The 25,579-nt window shown below is 35.6% G+C and overlaps 1 protein-coding gene, 1 long non-coding RNA gene and 3 pseudogenes across 2 annotated transcripts; 1 reads left to right on the top strand and 4 right to left on the bottom strand.

The window, feature by feature from the left end:
* Nucleotides 1-625, top strand: LOC121790897. The gene is made up of 2 exons (XR_006048426.1): nucleotides 1-86; nucleotides 237-625. It is a non-coding gene; the product is annotated as an uncharacterized LOC121790897 (long non-coding RNA).
* Nucleotides 626-918: 293 nt separating this feature from the next.
* On the bottom strand, nucleotides 919-4,504 carry LOC121790901 (annotated as a pseudogene).
* Nucleotides 4,505-8,830: 4,326 nt separating this feature from the next.
* On the bottom strand, nucleotides 8,831-12,321 carry LOC121790900 (annotated as a pseudogene).
* A 1,159-nt stretch (nucleotides 12,322-13,480) lies between these two features.
* LOC121790899 lies at nucleotides 13,481-17,105 on the bottom strand (annotated as a pseudogene).
* A 2,654-nt stretch (nucleotides 17,106-19,759) lies between these two features.
* LOC121790898 (ATP-dependent RNA helicase DEAH12, chloroplastic-like) lies at nucleotides 19,760-22,592 on the bottom strand. Its single transcript, XM_042188995.1, has 4 exons — nucleotides 22,402-22,592; nucleotides 21,494-22,156; nucleotides 20,648-21,372; nucleotides 19,760-20,295 (listed from the first exon to the last, which is right to left on the bottom strand). The coding sequence occupies exons 2-4, from the start codon at nucleotides 21,866-21,868 to the stop codon at nucleotides 19,914-19,916; spliced, it is 1,482 nt and encodes a 493-aa protein (XP_042044929.1). The 5' UTR covers nucleotides 21,869-22,156; nucleotides 22,402-22,592; the 3' UTR covers nucleotides 19,760-19,913.
* Between the last annotated feature and the right edge of the window lie 2,987 nt (nucleotides 22,593-25,579).

Here is a 25,579-nt window from a genome sequence, read left to right as displayed (position 1 = left end):
AACTTATGCCCAAGAAAATGGTCTTTTCTTTTTGGAAACTTCTGCAAAGACAGCAGCCAACGTCAACGAAGTATTTTATGAAATAGGTAAGCGTTTTATTACTCTTTTACCATGTAATCAAGCACCAGTAGTCTAGATATGTTGTGCGTGTGTGACCACGTGCGAGTGAGTAACTATTTATGCCGTGATAACACCTTTGCATCACTCATTTTCTTTGTATAAACTTGTGTATACAGCAAAGAGATTACCACGGCTGCAGCAGACACCAAACCCATCGGGCATGGTCCTCGTGGATCGACCAGCGGAAAGGGCAAACAGTGCTTCCTGTTGTTCTTGAAAATTCGACCGTATCAAGCTCGTGTTATGTCCATACCAGTGAGATCTTACTCTTGTGTACCCTCCATATTTGTACATATGATTTCAGCTTTATATATGCATTTCCCATTTAGTTGAAGAACCACAGCTCAATATGTCACATGAAATCTCTGGTCCATTTACACAATCACAAAATTAGAATGTTGTGAAAATAAAACAAAATTGAGCGTTTGGAAGTAGTGTGTTTTATTAAGTTTTGTAAGTTGGTTTTATGAATGGTATGGCTTATAATTTAGCCCAGTCTTATTGATTTTGCTTGTTTCGAACGGACAAAATACAAATACGACGTCGTTTACCAATTACTTAACTTTCTTCCCCACAGCTCTGTTTTTCCTGGTCAAAATAAGCCCCTTTGCAAGAGAGGAAGAATTAAAAGTAGAGAATCATATCATCTTTTCCGACACAAAAATGTGTGGTCAGTATTGACAGCAGGTTGATTTCCAGCATCAAATGTGAAATCTATCTGCTACTGTGTGTGTATCGTTGGATTCGCCTCTTTCCCACAGAATCCGAGCACAGATGCCGGGGATATGTACAGCATCATCATGTCTTGGTGAAGCATTGCACTATATTTTTCATGTCTTTTTCATTAAGGTCTTCTTCATACCCTTGAGGATCTTCCCGAACCACATCAAATTCATGATTCCGATGGGCCACACCAAAAGAACACCAAAAGAGAATCTGCAAATATGTGCACTCATCCCTGCACAAAGTTTTGTAAATTTTATTAGGCACCTAGCCAGATTCCCTTCTTATAAAGTACTCTACCTATCTAGATTGAAATTGCTTAGGGTGTGTCGAGACGAGACAGCAGACGACCTTCAATTTCAGAATACTAAGAAAAGTTGAAAGAATCCTTAGTTACAAACATGTCAGAATGCTATTAAGAGGAGGGCCAAGGAAAGTGGAAAGCATGAGTTCTTGAAGAACTATACTGGGTTGAGACATCTTATTTGAGGAATGAAATGCAATAAACGATACAATGTCGCGACGAGGTGCTAAGAAAGGCATGCATACCTGGTTGTGGTGACGATATACATGGTAGAACATGTAACCAAACAAAAGAATTCTTGCAACCTGCATTTCCCAATAATAACTTCATTAAGCATGGACAAGAAACGAAGCCTAATATGATGTAATTGACTTACCAACCAACTGAAAAAATATGATGACTCCATTGATAAGATATGCAATGGAATTCTTCAATCCAGATACATCAAGATACCTGTCCAAATTACAGACGAATCAATCAGAGTTCTAATTCCTCCCCATTCCGCGAACTGCAGCCTGGAAAACTTACCATCTCATATTGATACATGGTGTTGTTATCTCAGATATCAGGACCATATATGTGTAGAGCTGGCCCTCCCCCATGTACATGGCATATGCGACTGCAATTGCCGAAAGAGAGTGATGGAGAACCTAGGATCCAAAAGCACTTGTTTAGAGTGAGAGACAAATGCATATGGAGAGATATGTTGAGCCTAAATAATTCTCATTCTAGCAGTTCACTTACATACTCAGGTCCACCTAAAGAAGGATATTGCCAACAGATCATTCCAAGGTCTGACAAGAAGTAGCCAACAGAGAGCTGCCAAAAATCACAAAAGCAAACAGAGAAAATAAATATCATGGGCAACCCATCACCACATATATCATCAGAACTGAAACAAGAACCCCTGGAAGAAGTGCTTCACCGTCAAATTTTATGGTTTCATTGTGTACTATCTGTGCACTTGTCTCTCTTTTTTTGAACTAAAATATGGCAGTAACAAAACAAGAAACTGTAAATGTGGCTGTATTTTCATTTGACGGCATATATTAAGGTCATAAACCCCAATAGAGATTAACGAGTAAAAAAACTTTATAAGAAAATTGTCATTTATTGGCTACTCCTATTCCTATCTGTAATACTTGAAGCAGCAGAAGTTATAGTGGACACATGCTGTCTTCCTTCTACACAGAATATATGTTTAAAATAACAGAAACAAAGCTTGGCTGCATTTCCAGAAAACAGTTGGCGAGAGTAACTTTAAGTAATGATGAGAAAGACATGGTCAAAAGGAACGGAACAACAGTGCAGTTGGATTTAGAAAGTCGTAGAGTACTTGGTTGAAATGTTGAATATATGCTGCTGAACGATAGATCTATCAACAAATGCAGCATGTCTAAGACTATTTACAGAAAATAAATTAAGAATTTAAAAGCCATTTCACATATTATGGATAATTTTGCAACAATAAAAACGCAAGCGAATAGATACATCAGGCACTTACCCCAAGTGCAAATGTCGAGATAGATGAATTTCTGAAAGTAACTAGTCAGCAGAATGATTTTGATCAGAGAAAAGTTCAGACCAGAATACAAAGTATAAAGCCATAATCGAAATAAAAACGGCATGAAGAGTGGAAATGGCACTGCAAAAAGATGATATAACAATTGTCAGCAGAGTAACAAAACTAATACAAAAGAAGGGCAAAACTAAATGCAGCAGAGAGAATTAATTCACCGGTTATTCCAGTCCATCCTTTGGATCTTAGTGAGGGCATTATAATTTATGAAGTAAAATGTGCTGATGAGCTGACTCAGATCATAGGCCTGCCAGAGGGACAAAGAGTGACTGGATTTCAGTAAAGTCTTAGAAACAAGAGAGAACTGAAGAAAACATGCTTCTTTATAGTAACTTTTTAACTGCCGAATAAATAATTAGATTTTTCTACATGTAGTTCGAACTTCCAAACTAGAAGAACATTCATATTTGACAACTACAACTTCCAAATGTACCAGAGTATGCGCTGGACTTTAACAATCTATAAGCAATTGGGAAGGACTGACATACCAATTTGCAAGTAACCATTCCAAGAAACATTGAAGTGTATGGAATGTAAGGATCCGCTAGTACATAGTTTTTTACCAGCACACCAGCCTGATTTTGGTAAGCTTTAAGTGTGTCAACAGTTCTTAAAGAACGCCCCATCACTCTGAGTTACTGTACCATATAGAACTTGATAATACTCGGGCTCGTGAAAACAATTGACAGATTCAGACTCGGTAAAAAGCCAAATCTGCGTATAAATTATCGTAAACCGCAAAGGAAAAAAGGCAAGATATCGAATCTTTGGAAGACACACCATTCCCTACATAAGGAATAGACTTTCGCATGCTTAATCCATAAGAATAACCACGAAAAAACAATCAGCAATAGGCAAAAGATGGTATTAACGCCAATGTATAGACAAGCACCAATTTTCCAAAATAAAGCCAACACAGAAACAATTCTACCTCATATATTCCGAGATGAGATTTAAAATGCAAGAGCCAGCAGAGATATAGATATCATAAATTCACTTGCGCGGTTGCTTTCAGGAGCTCATTTCAAGACTACACAACATTTACCAAAATTCTCGATATGCCATATAATCAATGCATATAATATAATAAGTGCATAAATACAAGTTGCATTAATGAAATGGATATGATCACGCGGTCGAGATACGAATAAATGCAACAATGAGCTACGCGGCGGATAAGGACCACCTACATTTACTGAAAACAACTAATATCCACCTCTCCCGACCTAGAAATGCCTAGTTATCACAAACCCTAATCTCAAACAGCAAGACCAGTGTGACAAACGCCAAGCTCGCAAACCGAAAAGTACACAATCAATAGCGCAATGTACAACATCAACCACGGCGAGGCCAAGTCAAACAAAAATGCTCAAATCCATGCAAATGCAGCAGGAGATCAGAACATTATTCAACTCAAAGCTCGTTAATTTTGAACAATTAACACCTCAAAACAAAAGGAAACACACAAATTGAACGCGGAAATACCTAATTAGTTGCGAAATCGCGAAAACCCCTAGGGCATTCAATCGCATTCCACATTTGCGAGCGAGAGGGGAGGGAATTTGATTTGTGTTTGTTCATTGGTTTGGGGGAAAATTGATGAAAAGGAAGCGAATAATAAGGGGGAAAGGAGAGGTTGGAGAGAGATTGAAGCAATCCAGAAAAAGGAAAGTAGAATCGATGAAGATTATGGAGGAATCGAGGAAATGGAAATGGTGAGTGATCAAATTCGTGAATGCTGGGAATCGAATCTCCAACCGCAACCATGAATGAGAGAGACAAGGAGATGAGAGAGAATATTATAATTAAATCTAATTAATAATACTAATATATATACTACATGAATATTAGTACTAGAAAATTATCATAATTTATGGATTTTGTAAAAAATTTACAATATTGATTTTTGATAAAACTTTAGAAGTTGCATTCAAGGTATAAAGTAATGGTGCTTTTCGTGGTCTTACAAATGGTTGTGTAACATGCTATTTGTAGAATTCGAATCGGGATCATGACAGTGCAGTGCAGTTATTTTATACGCTAGATGTAAATAATTCCGAATTATTATGTAAATGCTGTTTTTATTTGATTTTAATCATATATGCTATCATGTAGTAGTAATTTTTACTCTAAAAAATACTACTCCCTATTTAATTTTATTAAAGGTTAATTGAGTATACATAATCTAAATTTATAAATATGTATAATAAAATATATTATAAAAAATATAAAATCAAATAACTTAGAGAATTAAATATACTGATTAGTGAATTTGGCATCCATGTTTTTGTTAATATTATAATAATTTAAATCAAAGAATTTATATTTGTTTTAAGAACATATTTCCCCCTTATTTTCACACACACACACACACAAGTATTTTGCAGTAAATCTGCTTTCAGCATACACAATATGTTTGATACATGTCTTGAATATGGTTAGTATAAGGCGATGTTTGCAACATTTTGTTTTTTTCAATATGAAATAGTAGCATATTTTACAAATAAAAATACATACCAATGCTTCTCTATACAATATTTCAGGATTAGAGGTTTGTTTGCATCTATTGAGAAACTTTTGTTTTTTCTCACATAATGGACTCCACTCTATGATCCGAAATTTGTCTAAACATGCTAATATTTTTTTTACTATCTATTTTAACTTTAAATAGTAGTATTATGCAGCGTTGTAAACTTGCAAAATTCAATAAAATGTATACAAGATAGCAGTGGCGTATCCAGAATTTCGGAGCTTCAAATCTGATCAATTCCTTTATTTGTTTTCTCAATCAAAAAACATGATTTATTATTAAAATGCATTAGTTATATTATTAAAAAAACTAAAATGAAAAATATATAAAATTTGTGTTGTCAATTCACGAGGTATAGTTTGAAGATATGAAACTTCATTCTTCTTTGGAAATCTCCTAATCCTCATAATTGATAAATGATAATTCTATGTGTTTTGGCTTCTGCAACTTGTCTCTGGAGACTACATTTTTATAGGTAGTTTGTTGTATTAGTTTTAATTAGGAATTGATTCCTAATCCAACTCCAACATGGAAAATAGTTGAGTTTATTTTAGGAAATTTAACTTTGGCGAAGAAATTGTAATTATGAAAACTTCACTTTAATTATGGAATCTGCAGATATGTACATACATATATTTTGTTTCCTTATTTTTGAGCTTATAATTCAACTAATTAAACTTCTAGAATGAATTTAATTATAAATATTATAATAAAATTATTATTTTCGTCAAACACGGTGGAGTTTCCTTATGTGTGCTGATTATTCTAACTATTACTGATATGTTAGGGTACTTTTATAATTTTAAATAATTGTTATTTTATTGTAATTATCAATAATTTCAGTCATAATCGATAATCTTTAGGCTTCAGTTCAGTTAGAAAATTTACTTTTCGAAGAAATCGTAATTATGAGAAATACGGAATGTGAAAATATATTCGTACATACATATATTTTGTTTCCTTATTAGTGATCTTGGTGTAGACGGCAATTCAACTTGGAACACATTATTCAACTATGAAAATTTTCTATAATGATATTTTGTTATATTGTTACATTTTTAAGTATTATTATCATTAATAGAAAACGTTTTTTTCATTATAAAAAGATTTACTACTAAAGTTTATAATTAGTTATAGCCCCCAATTCATTTGTTAGGACTATAAATACATGACAATTGATAGTTTATAATCCACTCAACCTGCTATTTTCTACAAAATTTTTGCTTGATTTTAGGTATTCTTCTTAATCTTCTACATATTGTTTTTGCTTTTGATATATATTTATACATTGTTATCATGGCATAAGTTCATGTTCCCATCAAATAATTTTCTAAATTAGCATCAAATTTTAATATATGTGTTTATATGTAATGTTATTAATTTTTGCTTAAAGTTCTTATATAGATGAAGGCAATCTAACAAGATGGAGAAGATGACACCGGCACGAGGCGATGAAAGTGCTGGAGATTATGACCGGAATAAGTGAGGCTATTGGAGATAGAGACAAGGATTTAGGGTTGGGAGAGAGTAGATGACAATTGATAGTTTATAATTCACTTACTAGCTATTTTCTGTAAAATTTTGCTTGATTTTAGGTATTCTTCTGAATCTTCTACATATTGTTTTGCTTTTAATATATACTAGTGTTAGCCCACGCGCTATGCGCAATACATAATATTTTTGTTCTATTAATTAGATATTGTGAATAAATTAAATTAAATTAAAAAAATAACATCATTATTACACAAGATTAAAAATAAGATATTATATAGTAAAAATATGTTAAATATTATAGATATTAAATTAACCAACATCAAAATATTTTTTAATTACGACACACTCATCGTTACAACTATATACTTCAATACTAAAATATATCAACAATAATAATATCAAACTTTTTTTCTTGAGCTTAATCTTATATTTTTCACCAATACGAGCACGTATTTGCTCGGAAAACTTTTTTGACTTGTGCTGACAACATTGCAAGCACTTGTGCTCGGAAATATGTACTAACATAGACTAAAATATCAATACGATTTCAAAAATTATAAGTGTAGAAGAAGAATGGAGTTACTTAAAGATAGAAAAATGTATTAAAATAAAAAAAAATCGCCTTGCTAAAATGGCGCGAAACCCGCCGCTTGCGCGCGGTCCGCGAACTGAACCTAGTATTTGATTCTAAGTTTTTGTGAGAATGATTAGCTTCAATAAAAAAGTTGGTTGGGTTATCAAACGCAATCGCGACAACTATACCAAACCTCCAAACCCCACCTCGCTAAATCCAAACCCCACCTCTCGAAACTGCCGAGCACATGGAGGTGCTCGCCCTGCCGAGCACATTGAAGTGCTCGCCACTGCAGGGTTAGTTGACCAGCTCGCCGAGCACCAACAAGCGCTCGGGGAAAAATGCCGACGAAGCAAATACCGACCACCTAAAGTGCTCGGAAAGTGCTCGGTAAAGTGGGATATACCGAGAATTTTCCCCTTTTGCCGAGCACTTTGGTGCTCGGTAAACAACTATTTTTTTGTAGTGACTAAAAAGTATAATGAGGACAATATCATCATCATAAAAAGATAAAATGATGTACAAAACAAATAAAAAGGACACGTATATAAACATTAGAACAATAAAACAATAGTTTGTAAGACATGTGAAAGGAAAGTAGAATCGATGTAAGATTATGGAGGAATTGAGGAAATGGAAATGGAAATGGTGAGTGATCAAATTCGTCAATGCTGTGAATCGAATCTTCAACCGCAACAATGAATGAGAGAGACAGAAATGAGAGAGAATATTAATCCATAATGCTATTTTCATTGTTAATAATTATCTTAAAATATTAATTAATTTATAAATTTTGGTTCATCAAGATATAATTCAAGATAAGGTGTAAAAGGACCTTTGTGTCCTTCATATATACTCTCTCTGTCCCACGTTACTTTACGTGTTTCTGTTCGACCCGGGATTTAAGAAAATGGTGTTTAGTGAGTTAAATAAAGACAAAATAAGCAGATGACAGAATAAAGCAAGAAAGAATAAAGTATGTAGGATTAGATGTTTTGTTTTTAACTAAAAAAAGAAATGACTCAAGTAATTTGGGATTACCTAAAATGAAAAATGACTCAAATAACTAGGGCCGGAGGGAGTAATAGTGAATTGTTAATCCTGTTAGCTATTTATAAAAATACTTAATTCCATTGTAAATTATGGTTTTCTTAACCTACTCCGTATTTAATAATTTAATGACAAAGTAATTGTAATGTTTATAAATTCATAATTAAGAAAATATGTAAAAGAAAACCTATATTTAAAGGTTAATAACAAGGAAAGCAAGCATATCCGAAATAAATAAAAAATTTAGTTTTTCACTCATTATTTTGTAAGTACATCAATGTACTTCTCCTTGTCCAATTAGAAGTCCGGTTTATTATTTTGGTTCATCTGCCATTTAGAAGTCCCGATTTACCTGATTAGTATACAATTCCGGTTTAATATGTGTACATTCATTAAATGTACACATATTAATCGCATTTTGTATCATGAGGAAAATTGTTGAAGCTTTCATTTTAATTAGCACATAAAATAAACTCTCTGTTACATGATTAATACTTCACATTACATCACTGAATGTACACATTATATGATCTATATACATTTTAGCAATAAAGTACACTTTTATTCCAAAGACCTATATAATTTAATTTTAACTTGATCCATTTTAACTAGCAATAAAGTACATTCTTTATCCAAGACCTATATAATTTATGTTAACTCGTCACGGAACGAGTCACCATAGCAGATCTCACGGGACGGGGTCGATGAGAAGTTGAGTGATGAGGTTTTGCATTTCCGGACCTACATGTGTGTACCAATCGCCCTTGCTGTAAATAACCTCAATCACACGGGCGAAATTGAGAATACGGGAAAGTGGAGGGGTCGGAATTTTAGTTGGTTTGAGAAAGGCCTCGTTTATGAGCTTCCACGCTGTCTCAATCCGCTTCAGCAATTCATCAACAGCTTCTTCTTTTTGATTTGTTATGCTCCTCTGTGTAGCACTCCACCATAGATGGTATGTGCTCTCTTTTCCTCTCAAACTGAAAAATAAATAAAATTATAGTACTAAATTAAATAAAAAAAAGAGTAGATAGTTAAAATAATTACCTCATGTCCCATAATATCATCAGTGAGTCTGCAAATATTTAAGGTAGCTTTCACAATATCTTGCTTAGATAGCACAAATTCGAATGCTTCTTTTGTCACACAATCTCCCATTCCAAGAAATGAGCAAATAATTAGTGAAGTATAAGCCGTGCTAGCCGTTGCAACATGCATGTACTCCTCGCTCTCCGGTTTGTACTTTTCTTCCCTCCATTTAATCTCAGTAAAATAGTCTCGAGCCATCACTTTCATCTGCCCATGCCCACAATATAATATTTTGTCAGTATTTATATTAATTGGGCAAACATAACAAAAAAAATAAAAATTGTTTGGAGTATTTGTATAACTTTGCATATTGTAATCATAAGATAAGATTGAGCAATATTATGAATTTGAATTCCACCAACAAAATTCAAAAGGGAGTTATGTTTTAGTAATTACTGCTTCAATTCCATAGCCAAGGCGATACAAAGTCCCCTTTTTGAGCATATATTCCTCAATATCTTCAAAGGCTTCCAATAGCGCCTTGTAAAAACCTCTCATATATTCCGGAATTTCATCCAAACATGACATGCTCCACCTGTAATCATAAGATCGACTAGCATTAATTGTCAACTATGTTTCTCTTAGCGCATCGGCAAGGGTAGGGATTTTTGGTCTGGGCCACAAAAGTAGGGGTCCGGGACTGGGCCTTAGACCCCTATGAGTCTAGGACTAATTAAGTTGTAGTGTGATTTGGGTATGAAGTTGTTGGAATTGTGACATGGCGTAGAATTTGAAAGGATGAGTTACAGTCCGTTTTAGAGTTTAATAGTATATGACGTGCATTGTTGATGGTCTTAGTATTTTGCATAATTTCTAATTTAAGAAAGCTAACCTTTCAATTGCTACCATAAAGAGCTCCAATTCTTCAAAAGTAGCATAGGCGTCAAAGGTATCATCAAACAGCGATGCTGTTGCAATCATTTTGGTTGTAATCTGTCTACCCTTAGCATATTTTGGTTCGAAATAGACTCCCAGTATCCAAAAGTAGCACTCCACCATTCGATCTCTCGCATAAAATAACTTTGTCGGAACCTCCAAATCTTTCCACCACCTACCCACAAATCAATAATATTTAATATCAACACAACAAGACGTAATTAACTTGCATTTTTAAACTCATGTGAATTGAAACTACAAGGATCTAAAGATGTGTTTCTCGTCTCGTAAAAGTAGAAAAAAAGGCTTACCTATAGAGCTCACTTAGCTCCTCTTTGTGCATATCCTGCAGCATGTTGAAATCCAACTTTGCAAGCTTGAGAAGTTTTGGATGATGAGAGTCAAATTGGCCGTAGATGGAGATGTAGTGCCTCGCCTCGACACGTGGCAGTCCCCTGCGTTTCGAGTATTGGTGCAGCGCGTGGTCCACTTGCTCAGCAACGGGATTGGTTAGAAGCGGCAAAGAAGATTCTAGAAGCTTCCGACTAGAAACGTAGCCGTCATCTAGAATGTCTTCGCCGTTGACTCTCAGATGCGTGGCCTCGAAAAATTCAAGGATTCCCATAATACCCTCCGCTGTGTCAGGAGCCTTGCTACTTCCATTTACATCATCCTTAAATTTCTCGAATATACCTTATCATAAAAAATAATTTGAATTAAAAGAAAATTAGAAATATGGAGTACAAAATACAAACTACAAATTGAAGACTCCATTCGTCCTATATCAATTTTTCATTTTTGGAACAACCTTTATTAAATCTCTTATTTCATTTTACTATTTTTAATAAGTAAATCACAATTTTTTCTAAAATTATTATATGTAAGTATGTCTCACTTCACAAGTTATAAATTCATAACCATTATCAAATCCTTATTAAATGTCTCATGTAATTTCGTTTTCTGTTATTTAAAAATCGTACAACATACTGTGGAACGATAAGAGTATAATAATTTTAAAAAATTGGTCTCGTGGTTGTTGGGGTTTGCTTGGTCACTTGGGACTTGGGAGCTTGGGATCATTGTGCAAAATTTGATGCTATATCACAATAGTAGAAGAACTTGAATTTTTCAAGATCCTAAACTCAAAATTTCAAAAATAAATAATAAAATGGGAAAATTAATTACTTACTGCATGATATTTTGTATCCATGTTGTCTTAAAAGGCGAAAACCAAGAGCAATGGTGTATAAATCATCTTTGTCATTGCAAAAATCTTTAAAAATTTGGGACAATTTTTGCATAGCTTGATCGATCTCTTCTTCAAAGTGATACTCAATGCCCAATCTTTGTATTGCATCCACCAATTTCAGTAACCCTATGATGTCGTTAGATGCCTCCTTTAGCTCTTCTCTCACTTCCTCTTTTAGCTTCTCAACCAATTCCTTTTCACCATCCTATGTCACACAACATTTCATTAAATTCATGTTGGGGTGCAAACTCATTCCAGGTCGATGAACAAAAAAAGCGAAACAATGTATAAGTGTTTCTTAAATTCCATTAGTACGGAAAAGGTAGTGATCACCACAAAAACAAAACCGTGATGGGCTTAGCCCAAAACAGGCACTATCATGTTAATGTGGAGTTCGAGTGTGCATCACTGAATTACGTATAACTTGCATTGATAACATGCGATATCATATTAGTATAAAGTTCAAATATGTATCGTGTAACTAACATTGACATACACGTAATTTATATCATTGTCAACTCTCTTATATTGTGATTGAATATGTACTGTATAACTTATATAGACACGGGTGGTGATAGTATTAAAATATACATAAAATCTCGTATCGAAAATTTATTACCTTGCATGGTTGTGGAGTGTAGACAAGGAAGCGGTCTCCCCATACATTTGGGTGAAAATTTGCAAGAGGTCGAGAAGCAGTAGTGATTGAAGCAATATGATTCTTGTGCTCCATCTTGTGATAGTTTTGAATATTATTGAATTATTTCTTTTAGCGACTTGTGACATAAATCTCAAGTATATGTGGCTTCTATAAATACACAAAAAATTGTTGCTAGGGAACATTTTTTTAGTATACTACTATTAATTTAAGTGGTGCTGATATATTGATTGGTTGGCTTTCACATTTATTGGATTTGGTCAATAGATATAGTGAATCTATTTGACACTAACTACATGAACGTGTTTAAGTCAGATAAGATTGTTCTCCTTAACATTAATATTCGCCGCCAATTTTTTTAAAATCAATTTGTTTAATGTTTTGGATTATCTATGATGAAAAAAATACTACTACTAAGTACTGTATATATTTGATTTTGCCTTGTCATGGCGTTTGGAAAGCAACATTCGACATGAGAAAAATGTGGTGGAACAGAAAAAATTACTACTATTACCAAATTATCATAAAATAATTTTGATAGATTTTGTAGATGACAAGCGGCAATAATCCAGCTAATTAGAGGGTAAAATCGATCACAATTTTTAATTGCAATATAAATTCGGATTAACGCCACGTTAAAGTTTAATAAAATATCACATTAAAGTTTAATAAAATATCATATCTATATTATAGCAATTTTCTTATCTTTTGCCTGGTCCAATTCGCCACCAACAAATCTGTTTTTAGTTAAAAATAGTAGTAGCTGTATAAGATACTCCCTCCGTCTTATTCAAGATCACTATCTTTCCTTTTTTATTTGTCTCAATTAAAAATTTAAAATGTGTATTTTTTACTTTTGAAATTAACTATCTCTCCCTTCTCTCCTTAATAAAATATTCAAATATCTTTTTTTTACTTTACTCCTTGCAACAATCCACCTAAAATCTCGTAGGTGAATGTGGCTATCTTGAATGGAATGACTAATGTTTTGGGCCATAACAAAAATGCATCAATTACATGTCACATTGTAAATTGAGGCAGATTGTTTCATATCCCAATCTTAAGCCACATTAGCAAAATCTAAAACAGGAAGGCTTAATTGTATACTCCATTTGTATGTAAACACACAAATTATACCCAAATATTAATATTAATTTTTTATCTATTACAATTTGGCATAGAAACCCAGTTTTAGCCCATACCTATAATGCATCATGGTAAATTTACCAATAAATTCTAAAACGAATAAACTTACTATATAAATACTAAAAGCTAAAAATTACACATCTTCACAAAATCAAGAAATTAGAAACTGCCTTTCAATAAACAAGGTCAGTAACTGATGCATCTTAAAACATTTATTACAAGAATTTGCTAAAAACACATCTCTACGAGTGTAGAAAACAGTGCAAGAACATTTCTGTCTTTGTTTCTTCCTTTCTATTTCTTTTCTCAAATTTTATATATTTTGTGAGGTTTGCAGTCTTTGAAGGAGGAAGACGTCGACGAAAACCCGGAGCGATGGAGCTTCGCTTTGTCCTTGCTGAACGCTCGATGAACCTCGTCTTTGAGCTCCATGAAGCGCGTCCGCTTCATCTTCTGCTCTTCCGGGGTGCCCGTCTCAAGGTAGAGCGCATCGGGCAAGTCGTCTTCCATGAACTTGTCCAGCACCTGCGAGCAATTCGGGAAGTATCGCCGTCCCAACTCAACTGCCACCGAAAAACGACTGGAGTTAGTGGCCCCAACATAGACAACATTCAGACCTATTGGTTGGAGGAGAAGCGTCTTATACCTGTTCTAGATAAGGTTTCCATTTTTGAAATGAGCCGTTTATTTTGGGAGGCGGGCGTCTCGTTCAAGTCCACCTCCATCAAGTTCCCGCTCGAACCCCTTGATGCGAGAAGGCCAGCAAGGTCCGACGTCGACTCAGCGTACGCGATTTCCATAGCCAACTTCGCTTCGGTAGGGAAGAACATCCGAGCAAACGCCACTGTAAAATACGATAACACAAACATCAAGAACTACTAATCGAGTTATAAAATCAAAATCAACGAGCTACCTCGGTCTTCCAAGTATAGCAATTTCATGTGCAGATCATCGGCCATCGCGAGGGACAAGAAAGACGCGTGCCCTGCGGTTGGATTCCTCCGCATCTCTCTCTCTAACACGTCGATGCATATTCGGTCCTTGTTCGCCTCCTGCCCTTTCTCTCGTTTCATCTGATACTCCTTCAGCCTCGTCAGCCTCCTGCAGATACTAACAGCGCTATGCCCATCGAAAGTCGGCTCTGCTGCAGACGCTCCTTTGGTCAGAAGCGACACTATAATCGACGGCTCCTTCCGCCTAGCAGCAACGTGGAGCACCGTGTAGCCCCGTGAATTCCTCAAATTGACGTCGGCTAAACCTAGACTGAGCACCTCCGAAACTATCTTGGATCACAAAACGCTGCGGAGTAATGCAGAGCACAGGCCTCGTCCAGGGTTACATCGGACTCGGTCAGAAGAAGCCTCACGAGCTCGATATCGTCCGAGTCCAACGCCTTGTGTATTCTCTTGATGTGCTTCTCGAGAATAGGATCCACCACGGGAGGCGCTTGATTTTCTTGCTCTGATTGGAAATTGAGACGAAGCAATTTAATATCCTCTGCAACACTAGACAGGAGGACCTTCTCAATGAAGATCGTCTCAAGGTCCGACTGAGCTACCCTGCGGGCACACACGGTGAGGAGCTGGCTCAACTGACAATGGAACGCGACTGTGAGAATCGGGATGACATCCTCTACAACAGCCTTCCCAACCAAATTCACAAGGCGACGCTGCAATTTAAGAACGCATTCGAACATTAGTCGGAAGGCAGCTAGCATACAAACTACTTGTATTAGTCTATCAAAAAAACAACTCGACATTCCTAATTACACCTCATAACGATTCGCAATTAGTTCATACACACGAAAAACATCTCACAGCTCATTTGTTCTTCACTCAATTGACAATGGAAGGCGACGCTGCAATTCAAGGTTGCATCACTAAATGCTCGGATTTTCGCAAAGGAGAAAGCACTTACTAGTTTTATCTACAAACTATACATTAAGGGGGTGTTCGGTTGGCAAGATTAAATCTCATGATTAAATATGTATCATGTTTGGTTCATAAGATTGAACCCTTCAACTTAATCCTAGATGGATAGTCTCATGATAATTAGTCATAGCCTCCCCCTCCAACTAAAATAATCCTACAACTTAATCTTAGATAGATAGTCTCATGATATTAGTCATGGCAACCGAACGCCACCTAACTTGTTCGAACATTAGTCCATCTAAAAACAACTCAAGACTCACAATTATACCTCATAACGATTCACAATTAGTTCATACATATGAAAACATCTCATAACTCATTAGTTCATCACAACGAAAAAGGCATACAAACAAGCATTATCCGATTCTTGAACAAACGAGTAGAGTTCTTAGCCATTTTATACCTGAAAAAGAGAAACAAGCTCGGAGACTTGAAAAATGGTGGATGCATACATCAACTCCACAGCAAAGTCGATCGCGGGCCTGCAGGCATCGTGAGCACACAAACTATCCACACACGTAGACACCTCTGACGGGGAAGCTCTAAGCTTCCCCGTGTACAAGTAGCTCAAGAAGATCGCAAACGCCTCGTATCCAACCTTGCCATAAGGCAACATATTCGCCATGTAATACCTCGGCTTCCCTTCCTTCCCACCAACAACCTTATCCTTGGCAAACAAGTCACTGAAAAACTTGCTCCGGGCAGCCAAGATGCACCGGTGCACGCCCACGCTACTCTCTTCCACCACAACCTCCGCATCACTAAAGTCGCCACCAGAATCCGACAACAGCTGCCCCAAATTGCTACTCAGCTTTCTCAAGCTGATGATTTCGAGATTCGGCCCTGCATCCGATCCACCACCGGAGGCGTGCATTCTGTTGCTCGCGGTCAATCCATTCGAGAAACGGGAGGAGGAGGTGAAGCTGATTGAAGATGATGGCTCTGCAGAGGTATCCATCACCAATTCACCACAGCATATGAGCAAAGAGTTTGTTTGTTCCTTCCTATTCCTACCTAAGATGAATTCGAATTCCCACAGCATTCATATTGAATCTACCTGTTGAAAAAGCTCTAACCAAAAACAAACTCAAGATATTTCATGCCCTTCACAAATGCAAGGAAACAGCAACGATTTGACAACAACACCATCAAATTCCTCCCACCCTTATGTAGAGAAAAAGGAGAGAGAATCATGATGCCAAAGAAGTAACACACGGCAGAAATTCCCTTTTGCCAAGAATCAAATACTACGGCACCCCTTTTCAACAAAGCCACAGAATACACAATTACATCAAATCAACACGTTTTTTTTCCCTCTCCCTCAGTTATACACCAATTCACCACGGATTTCACGTGTTCTTGATTCTTGGCGCGGCTGAAATAAAATTAAAAAAACAAACAAGCCCTTAAATCAAGAACACTTTTTTAAGACGAATTCATGAATGTGACCGAAAAATTGAAATTAAACCTTACCTTATTCAAGCTGGCGATGAAAAAGGAGGAGAAATTTGCAATTGAGCTAGATCCAGAGACCACCCAACCCAAAACACAAAAATTAAAGCTTAGAATTCAAGGGAGAAAACAGTCCAAAGAGGGACCCACGTGGGTTTAATGAAATTTCGTGATGGAATCAAAGAAATTGCGCGAGTTGACTGAGGAAAAATAGCTTTTGATTTTAATTTAACAGTGAAGTCGACACTTGTTCCAGCTCAATTTCGCATAACTCATTTCTCTAATCACGGGTCCCAGTAAATTGCAGACGAATTCACTACAGAAATTCGCCTAAAAATGTGTTTTTCAATCGACCCACTAACCCAATTTGACAAGAACAGTAATGAATTTCTAGGGGAAAAAATGGTGTTTAATAGGTAAAAAGGTGAAAATTCCACCGATCGGATTCGGGTCGGGTCGGTTCGGGTCGGGTTACGGGCGGAAAATTTGGCGGAGTTGTTGGGTTCGGGCCCCACAAGTGAGGTGTCGGGTGGCTTTTTGTGTTTTTAGTAAATTTAATTTGATAAATGATGACGTGTCAGTGAGTTAGTTGCGGGTGAAGAGGTCACGTGTGACGTCACGCTTCGGATGTCGGCTACCGCTCATGAGCTATCGCGTCACCTTCTTATATCATGGATTTACGTAAATTATTTTGCTTCTTTATTCTTATTTTTTATTACTTCTTTTTTTATTCAAATGGACAGATTTTTGTTGCTCACAAATTCAATAATTACATTATTGTTTAATGTACTGTATTGTATACCTAGAAAATAAAATATGTAAACGAATAAATTATATACACTCTCTTCATCTCATAAAAGAGTAAGTCTTCTTTCTTTTTTAGTTCGTCAATCCATTATACAATTATATGCGCTTTCTATTTTTTAAAACTAATTCTCTCTAATAACGTGAGATTTATTTTCTACTAAGAATATTTTAATTACTTTTTTTTCTACATCTCTCTTACTTTACTAAATGTGTATAAAATCCGTATCCAACTACTAATTGTGCACAAAATCAGTGTCCAACTAAAAGTGCAAACATACTCTTAAGTCTTAAGGGACACGACGGAGAGAGTACTTTTTTTTTTAAAATTAACTTCATATATTTACATATATTTATATCATATATATGAAGGAGGAAATTACAAATCAACTCTTATAACAAGGAGGAAAGACAAATTACGCCACCCAGGGTTCGAACTCGAGACCTCCAAGATGGACGCGGTATCCAGCACCCTTTACCGCTAGGCCAAGATGGACGACGGAGAGAGTACTTTATTACTCTCTCTTTCTTTAAAAAATTTGTCACTTTTTTTCTTTTTCGTTTGTCCCTAAAAATTTGTTACTTTTTACTTTTTAATTTTTGGTAGTGGACCTCATACTCCACTAACCCATTCTCACTCAAATTTTATTATAGAGTAGTATATAAAAGTAGGACTCACATACAACTAACTTTTTCAACTCACTTTGTATTACATTTTTAAAACTCGTGTTAGGTCAAATGGTGACAGATTACAAGGGACGGAGGGAATATATTATTTGTCTACATAAAAAATTTTATTTGTACTCAACATGAATTTTTAATTTTACCTCCATAACAAAAGTGAGGTGAATATTTTTTTTATATACAATTAATTAATAAAATATGTGATTTATTTATCAAAACTAAAAAAAAGTTAAAAGAGATATAAAAAGATGGAGTATTAGATAGGAGTATTAATGGTGGACGAATTGAGAAAATAATATTGATATATTTAAAATGCACCGAAAGAATGTGGGATTAATAAAAATTTAATTAAAATTGAAATGTTTGATTTTTTTTCTTTGGAACCACGAGGAAGCTTCATTGTAGATTAAAATAGTTGAGGAGATGTGTTTTATTACGCACGACTTTGGTGTTTGTCTTTTAGATTAAGACTTTATTTCTCATTTGGGCACATTTTTAAATTAAAATAATAAAATACGTGGCTGAGCTTATTGGGATTTGGATATTTAATAGTTTAGCAACATTAACTAATTTAATAATCATGTTTTGTCAAAAAGGCTTAACAGACCGTTGAATGAGTCCAATTATGAGTGTGATTAGTGATTACTAATTATTTTATGCACAAACATTCGTTCAAAATATGGGATCCGGATTTATTCACAAGCACTCATAAAAAAATATGGGATTTTATTGTATTGATCATTCTAATTTGTGGGAATTTGATAGCAGTAACAAATTAAATATTTTATATAATTAAGTGATTTTTTTAATTTGAAATTGATACACTCAATTCCTATTTCTTATTTCAATGAGTCTACAAAAGAAATAACAACAAAAAAAAAAATTTGAGACGTAATAAATCATCACTTTTTTGGCTTGATGATTAAACATCATGACCAAAACGTGAATGCCCTTTTAATATACTCCAATTTCAAAATTTGAAAACCCTCGATTTAATATAATTAAATTTGATACATTAAAACTTATGGAATCTTTCTTTTGAGAAGTGGGTGTTGGGAAAAAAATAAGGAGTGAGGCATGAAAAGTAAGCATTATAAGTTTCTTTTCAAAAAGGAATTAAAAAGTGGTATTTAGTTGATTTAACTGAAGTCAAGTATAAAGGAGTAGTATAATTTACAAGTAAAAAAGTAGTAATAAATTGAAAAGGATTAAATTAATTAGTTTTTGCCAAAAAAATGTACTGTATCACTTAATTTGGAACGGTCTCAATAAAAAATACGTATGAATTACTTATTGATATGTGATGTAATTTAGGAATTTTAAATTAGTTAATTATATTCAATTTACAATAACAATTCCTTTTAAAAAATGGAATAGAAGAATAACTAAAATTGAAAGAAAAAAAAATCGAATTATGGTATGATTTATAAGTGTTATTGGTATGATTTGAGATTTGAATGAAATAAGAAGCAATAACTCAAATAGTGAACAATCAATTTAATTGTGATCTATTTTGCTTTTAAATCATATAGCAAACATCTCTCCGTTATACATCCGACGTAATCTAAACATCACGAACACGAACACGAACACGAGCTCGATAATCTAAAGGAGTGAGAGTGAGTTGCTCTACCTCTCCTATATCTCGCTTCATTGTATGTAGTCTTCGTAGAAGTCGTCGCTTATAACCGAGACGAACCTCTCGAGCCAAGGCAGGTGGCGCAGATCCTTCATCGTGTCCGCATACGAGTCCGTGCACTGTAGAGGGGCTTGATGCGGATCCTCGTCGCCCAAGCTGAAGCCCCCGGCGAGGAACCTCTGAATCAGCGCCAGCTGTGACCGCTCTTGATCCGAGTACGCGCCCGTTGCCATCGGGAGCGGCTCGAACGAGTCCCACGCCCACTGCTCCAGCTGCTGGGAAGGGTACGCGGCCATCCCTTCCGTGAAGTCGTCCTCCCAAAACGCGCACCGGCACGTCCGATTCCCATCCCTGTAGTCCTCCCCACACGAGTAGCAGAACTCATGACCGCACCTGAAGAATCGAGCACGCACGCATGAATAATGAACGAAAATCGTAGCGAACAATTTCTCGTACACGAATCAACAATTTCTACTGAAATTAATGCCATCGCGACTAGCTGAAGTAGTGTTAAGTAATGTAGTCGTTTAAAGTTTCCACATCGATATTAATGAAACGCGTCATTTTGAACGTCATCAAAAGACCACATTTTTTGTATATACGTTGGATGATTGGGAAAAGATTGAAACTTCATGATTTAATATTTCAATTTTTAAATTTCATGGGACATACCAAAATGTGACCAAATTTCACGATTTAAACGGCTATTAAACATGTCAACAATAATATCAAGAAATCATCATACCAGCATCTCATGTGGTAGCGACAGTGAGTTAGCTCGACCATTGTCCTGCAACGATCGCAGCGTCTGCGCCTCGTGATCCGAGCGAGGTCCCTCTCCTCCAATGGGAGGCTTTGGTACTCCTCGCAGGTCATGGAGGAATGCCACGCGACCTCACAGTCAACGCAGACGAGCCCTTGACAGACGGGACACTCCACGCAGCTGTTGTCCGACTGGCTCGATGACAAGCAATCGCGGGGATCAAGCAGGACCGAGCAATTAGGATACGGGCAATATATCTTGTTCGAGCTCAACATATTTGCTTCTCCGAAGGCTCTCTCCAGAGACTCGTACGAAGCAACGGGGAGAAACAGTTTGCACTCGGAAGCCGAGATACAATACTTGCATCCCGATTCAGGGCATCTGATTGGCACTCGACTGCAACGCACTTTACCCTCGACGTACGTTTTCATACAGTGGGAACAGAACTCGTGGAAGCATTTGAACGAGAGCATCATCGACGAGAGCTTCTCCTCACAACAGATCGAGCAGCTCTCCATTGAATCCTCCCCGACACCACCACAAGAGGAGACTATACCAACAGCGACTCGAGCTAAACCCAAAGCCCTATCTAGGTCGCTGGCCGGGACGAGTTTTAACACAAACGTCTCGAGATTACTTGCTTGTTCCATGATTCTTTGCCTCAATGCCACCAAAAGAGGACTCTCAACAACCTTCTCATCAACAATCTAACACATAAATTCACATCAGATTCAACATTCAACCAGAAAAAAAAAACAACTCTTGATTAAATTTATTCAAATCAAACATCTAAATAATCACTAATTTGCAAGAACATCAATTCCTCACCTGACTATGCAAGATTTCAGAATCCGTGAAGGCGAAAACGCACTTCGCCTCGCGCTGTATAGCCTCGGACAAACCATCCAGCAATGCCAAACACTCTGCAACCGGCTCCTCGACATAGAAATCGAGCTTCTTCTGGATCCGAACCAGGGCTGAACATCCCGGCCTATCCATAACCACCCCGATTCCCGACATCCTAGAGCCCGAATCACCGGGGCAAGCAACAGACACACCCTTAAAATACATCTTAACTACATTTTCATCTAAATCCACCTTCAAATCCAATTCATCCTCGTCTTCGCAGCAGCTCTTGAAGTCGTCTTCGTCTTCTTCCGCCCTCAACAATGCTTCACTCACTCCTTTTTCTTCCATTGTCATCTCGACTAATCACCCCCAAACCCCAATCACTCACCAAGAATCTCTTTATTCACTGATTTCCCATATTTAGAAATCCCCCAATTTTTCAGAAATAAACATAAAAATCGAATCTTTATCTTCTAACAAACCAAGAAGATTATTCCCCAAATTTTGAGGAATAAAAATCGAATCTTTATCTTCCAACAAAAATAGGGGAAATGAAATGCTAACAAACCAAGAAGATATTCCCCAAATACTAACCAAAATCTAATCAGCATTTCAGATTATCTTCAATCTTCACACTGAATTCTGTACGGATTTTCAAGAACTACAATTCAGCTTCAAGATCCAAACTTTCCAAATAAAGCAACACAAAACAAATATACATAAAATTCAGCCCACAAAAGAAGCTTTCCACACCACCAACAAATTATTTCCCTTTGTGCATAAACCCAACAAAGTAAAATTAAAAATTATGTATGCAGAAATAATTAATCCAAGAATTATACAATAATAAAGAAACCAATTAGAAGGGAATCGAAGGAATTAATCACCTGACACTGTTTCTGCTAATCCTGATTTGTGTCTGCAAAGAAACCTTCCCATAATTTTTCTTCCTTGTTGAGAGAGAGAGAGAGAGTGAGATTAGTGTGTAGTGGCAAGACAAATTCTGGATCAGATTGTAGTATTGTTTTTCAATTTATCCAAATTAATTTTTGCAGAGGAAGTTGGAGATTTTACCACGATGAAAATGTCAAAAGAAATCCAAGAATTTAGCAAAAAAAATACCATCTTTAATAGAAGAATCAAGTGATTATTGCGGAATCTTTCCTCTCTTTTTTAACATGGGTACCGAACCCGCCTTTTAGCAGAATACGATTAATCCTACTCGATCGGGCTTGCGAATTAAAGCCGAAAGTATCTAATAGTGCAATCTCCCACTAAATCCAACTCATGTACTACCACACTATATTGGTATTATTTGTATAAGTCTCAATTAAAATAATTAATTGTTGTGCGTATTCTATGTCAAATCATTCCTATAATTTATCATTGTTTATGTATTTTCGTAATACATTTCAGTCGGACTTAAACTCCTTTTTATTTGCTACCAATATATAGTAAAAATGAGTACTAATTATTTATGAATTACAGATCTCTGACCAGATTTTTGTATACTAATTTAAAATTTTTATCTAATAATTGTTGAACACTTAGCTTACTTTAATCTAAAATGATAATGTTTTGGTAATTAGGAGTACTCTCTATTGATTTGGTCAACTTAAATTTACAGGTGATCGTGCTTAGGCCGGATTACAATTCGTTGATAAAATTGATGCAATTAAATTAAGTAATTACCACAAATTACAATTGGTTGATAAAATTGATGCAATTAAATTAAGTAATTACCGAATCCCAAATTAATGTGCATGAGCATGACTAAACAATAACTATTATAAAAAAAATAGAAAGAGAAACCAAAATGGCTATTAAATATGATTAAAGTTTTGCAACCACAATAATTGGTAGTTCAATAATGGATGTTGAATTTCCTTTTTGACATTAACAAACAGTCCTCAATTATAAACTGTAGGTAGTTTTGCAACCACAATAATTGGTAGTTCAATAATCGAAGTTAAAACTATAAAGTGTGGTACATCTCTCTATACGTTTTAATTCTATATGCGATGAATAATATAGTTATAATTTTAATTGAAGTATATAATTACAATGGAACTAGTTAGATGGCAATGACACCTATAATTTCCCCCTTATTTTAAATTGGTATTTATATGAATAAGTTTTAATTATTTAAAGTAATGGAACCTAATTGGACTCGAAAGTATAGACCACTTTTTCATGGTATATTCACAGAGCTGATGTTGCCATTTTTTTTTATCTATTAATCAATTATCCAATAGTTTGATTGTGCTATTTGAATAATCCGTACTTGATAATCATGATTATAGCATCCTTAAAGTGGGACTCGCAAATATTTAATTTAATTTAATTACTATTTGAATCAGAAATTTGTTTGACTAAATTTCTCTTTTACAAAATTAAATATAGTTGGTAGTACATGCAGCCATCTATTTTGTTAATCTCATTGTTCAATGCTTTTTGACCAATTTTTTTTTAATTGCAATTTTGCTGTATTTTTATCTAAAATAATATTGGTGGGAACTTAAATGAACACCGATATAACATTGTTGATATAAGTTTGTCAGGCAATAGAGATTAGAGATTCATTTTATCACGTGGCTTTGTCCGCTAATAGAAGTTACATTTCAATTTTATTATAAATATAAATGACAAGTAAGTTTTATATTTTACTACCTTATTCAATTAATATTTATCATTATAATAAATATAAAAATGATATTTATAATTTATTTATTTTTTAATTAATATTTCCTAAAATTCACGCCGAACTTAGTTTTAATATGAGATGGTAGAGCATTTGTTTTACATTTACAAAGCATGAATAATTTATTGTAAAGTAGGGGGGAGTATGACTTATTACTAAAACAATTGTACTTGAACTTCAACTATTAAAAGGATATGTAACCACCTCTACACGTGAATGTCGTTAAACTAGTTGCTAAAATTTATCAACCCTCTAACAAATAATAGAAAAAAAATACAACCAAATATCCAGTCATCAATGGGTATTAATTTATTGTTATAATTATTAGTATAAGGCCATCCACAACGCTGTTCCTATACCGTTCCTAAACCGTTCCTTAAACCACTATTTGAGGACCCCACTGTACTTATTTACTCTATTCCTTAACTAAGGAACGGAACCTGCAACCCTCTGTTTCTTATCCGTTCCTTAACCGTTCCTTAAATTGCAATTCATTCAATTTTATTTTTTATTTTTATTTCCAACCCAATTCAATTTAAATAAACACACTTTAATAAAAAAAATAAACACACTTTATTAAAAAACACACAACATTAAAAAAATTAAAACTTAAACTTAAAAAAAATAAAAAAACACACACTTCAACGTGGGAAAATAAAAAAAACTACTCCGCCGGCGAATCATCCTCCGGAGGCGGTCGAGGTTTAGGGGGAGTCGGAAGGCCAAGTTGTGCTGCCATAGCAACAATTCTGTTCCACCAGGCCGTAAATTGGGCATACGAGAAGAAGGAAGGGTCTGCCATTGTGGCGGTTATGTACGCCACCATAAGTGTGTCCGAGCCTCCCCGCGAGCCCGATCCCGAGGCCGACTAGCTTGATTCGCCTCGGCCCTTCCTCGCTCTAGCCGCCTTCGCCGCCTTCGTCCCTTGCGGCCGACGGTGCCCAAGTGTGTTGTACATGGTTTGCCAATCAAGTGTGTTGTACATGGTCTGCCAATCGCCGAACGCGTTGAGATCCCACCCACCGGAGCCGTCACCGCCGTAGTTGCCGTCGCCGGACATTTTGTGTAGAGATTGAATATGAAAATTGGAGAGGAAATGATGTTGGTTGTGTGTGAAATGAGAATGAAGTAGGAGTATTTATAGAATAAGAAAATAAAAATAAAAATAAAAAAAATAAAAAAAGTTAAAAACACGGTAATATTACCGTTACAAAAAAATTAAAAAATCATTTTTTTATAAAAAAATAATTATTGCGTCAGCAGGTGACGTGTCCCACTCGCGGGCCGGCGAGTGGGACTCACGCACGCCGCGGGGAGCGCCACGTCGCCGAAGCGCGTGGGGCACAGACCGTGCTGCGTTTCGT

This window comes from Salvia splendens, unplaced genomic scaffold, assembly GCF_004379255.2.
Source record: "Salvia splendens isolate huo1 unplaced genomic scaffold, SspV2 ctg661, whole genome shotgun sequence".
Classification (NCBI taxonomy): Eukaryota; Viridiplantae; Streptophyta; class Magnoliopsida; order Lamiales; family Lamiaceae; genus Salvia; species Salvia splendens.
The sequence above is the reverse complement of the archived record's forward strand: the minus strand, read 5'-3'. Positions and strand labels throughout refer to the sequence as shown.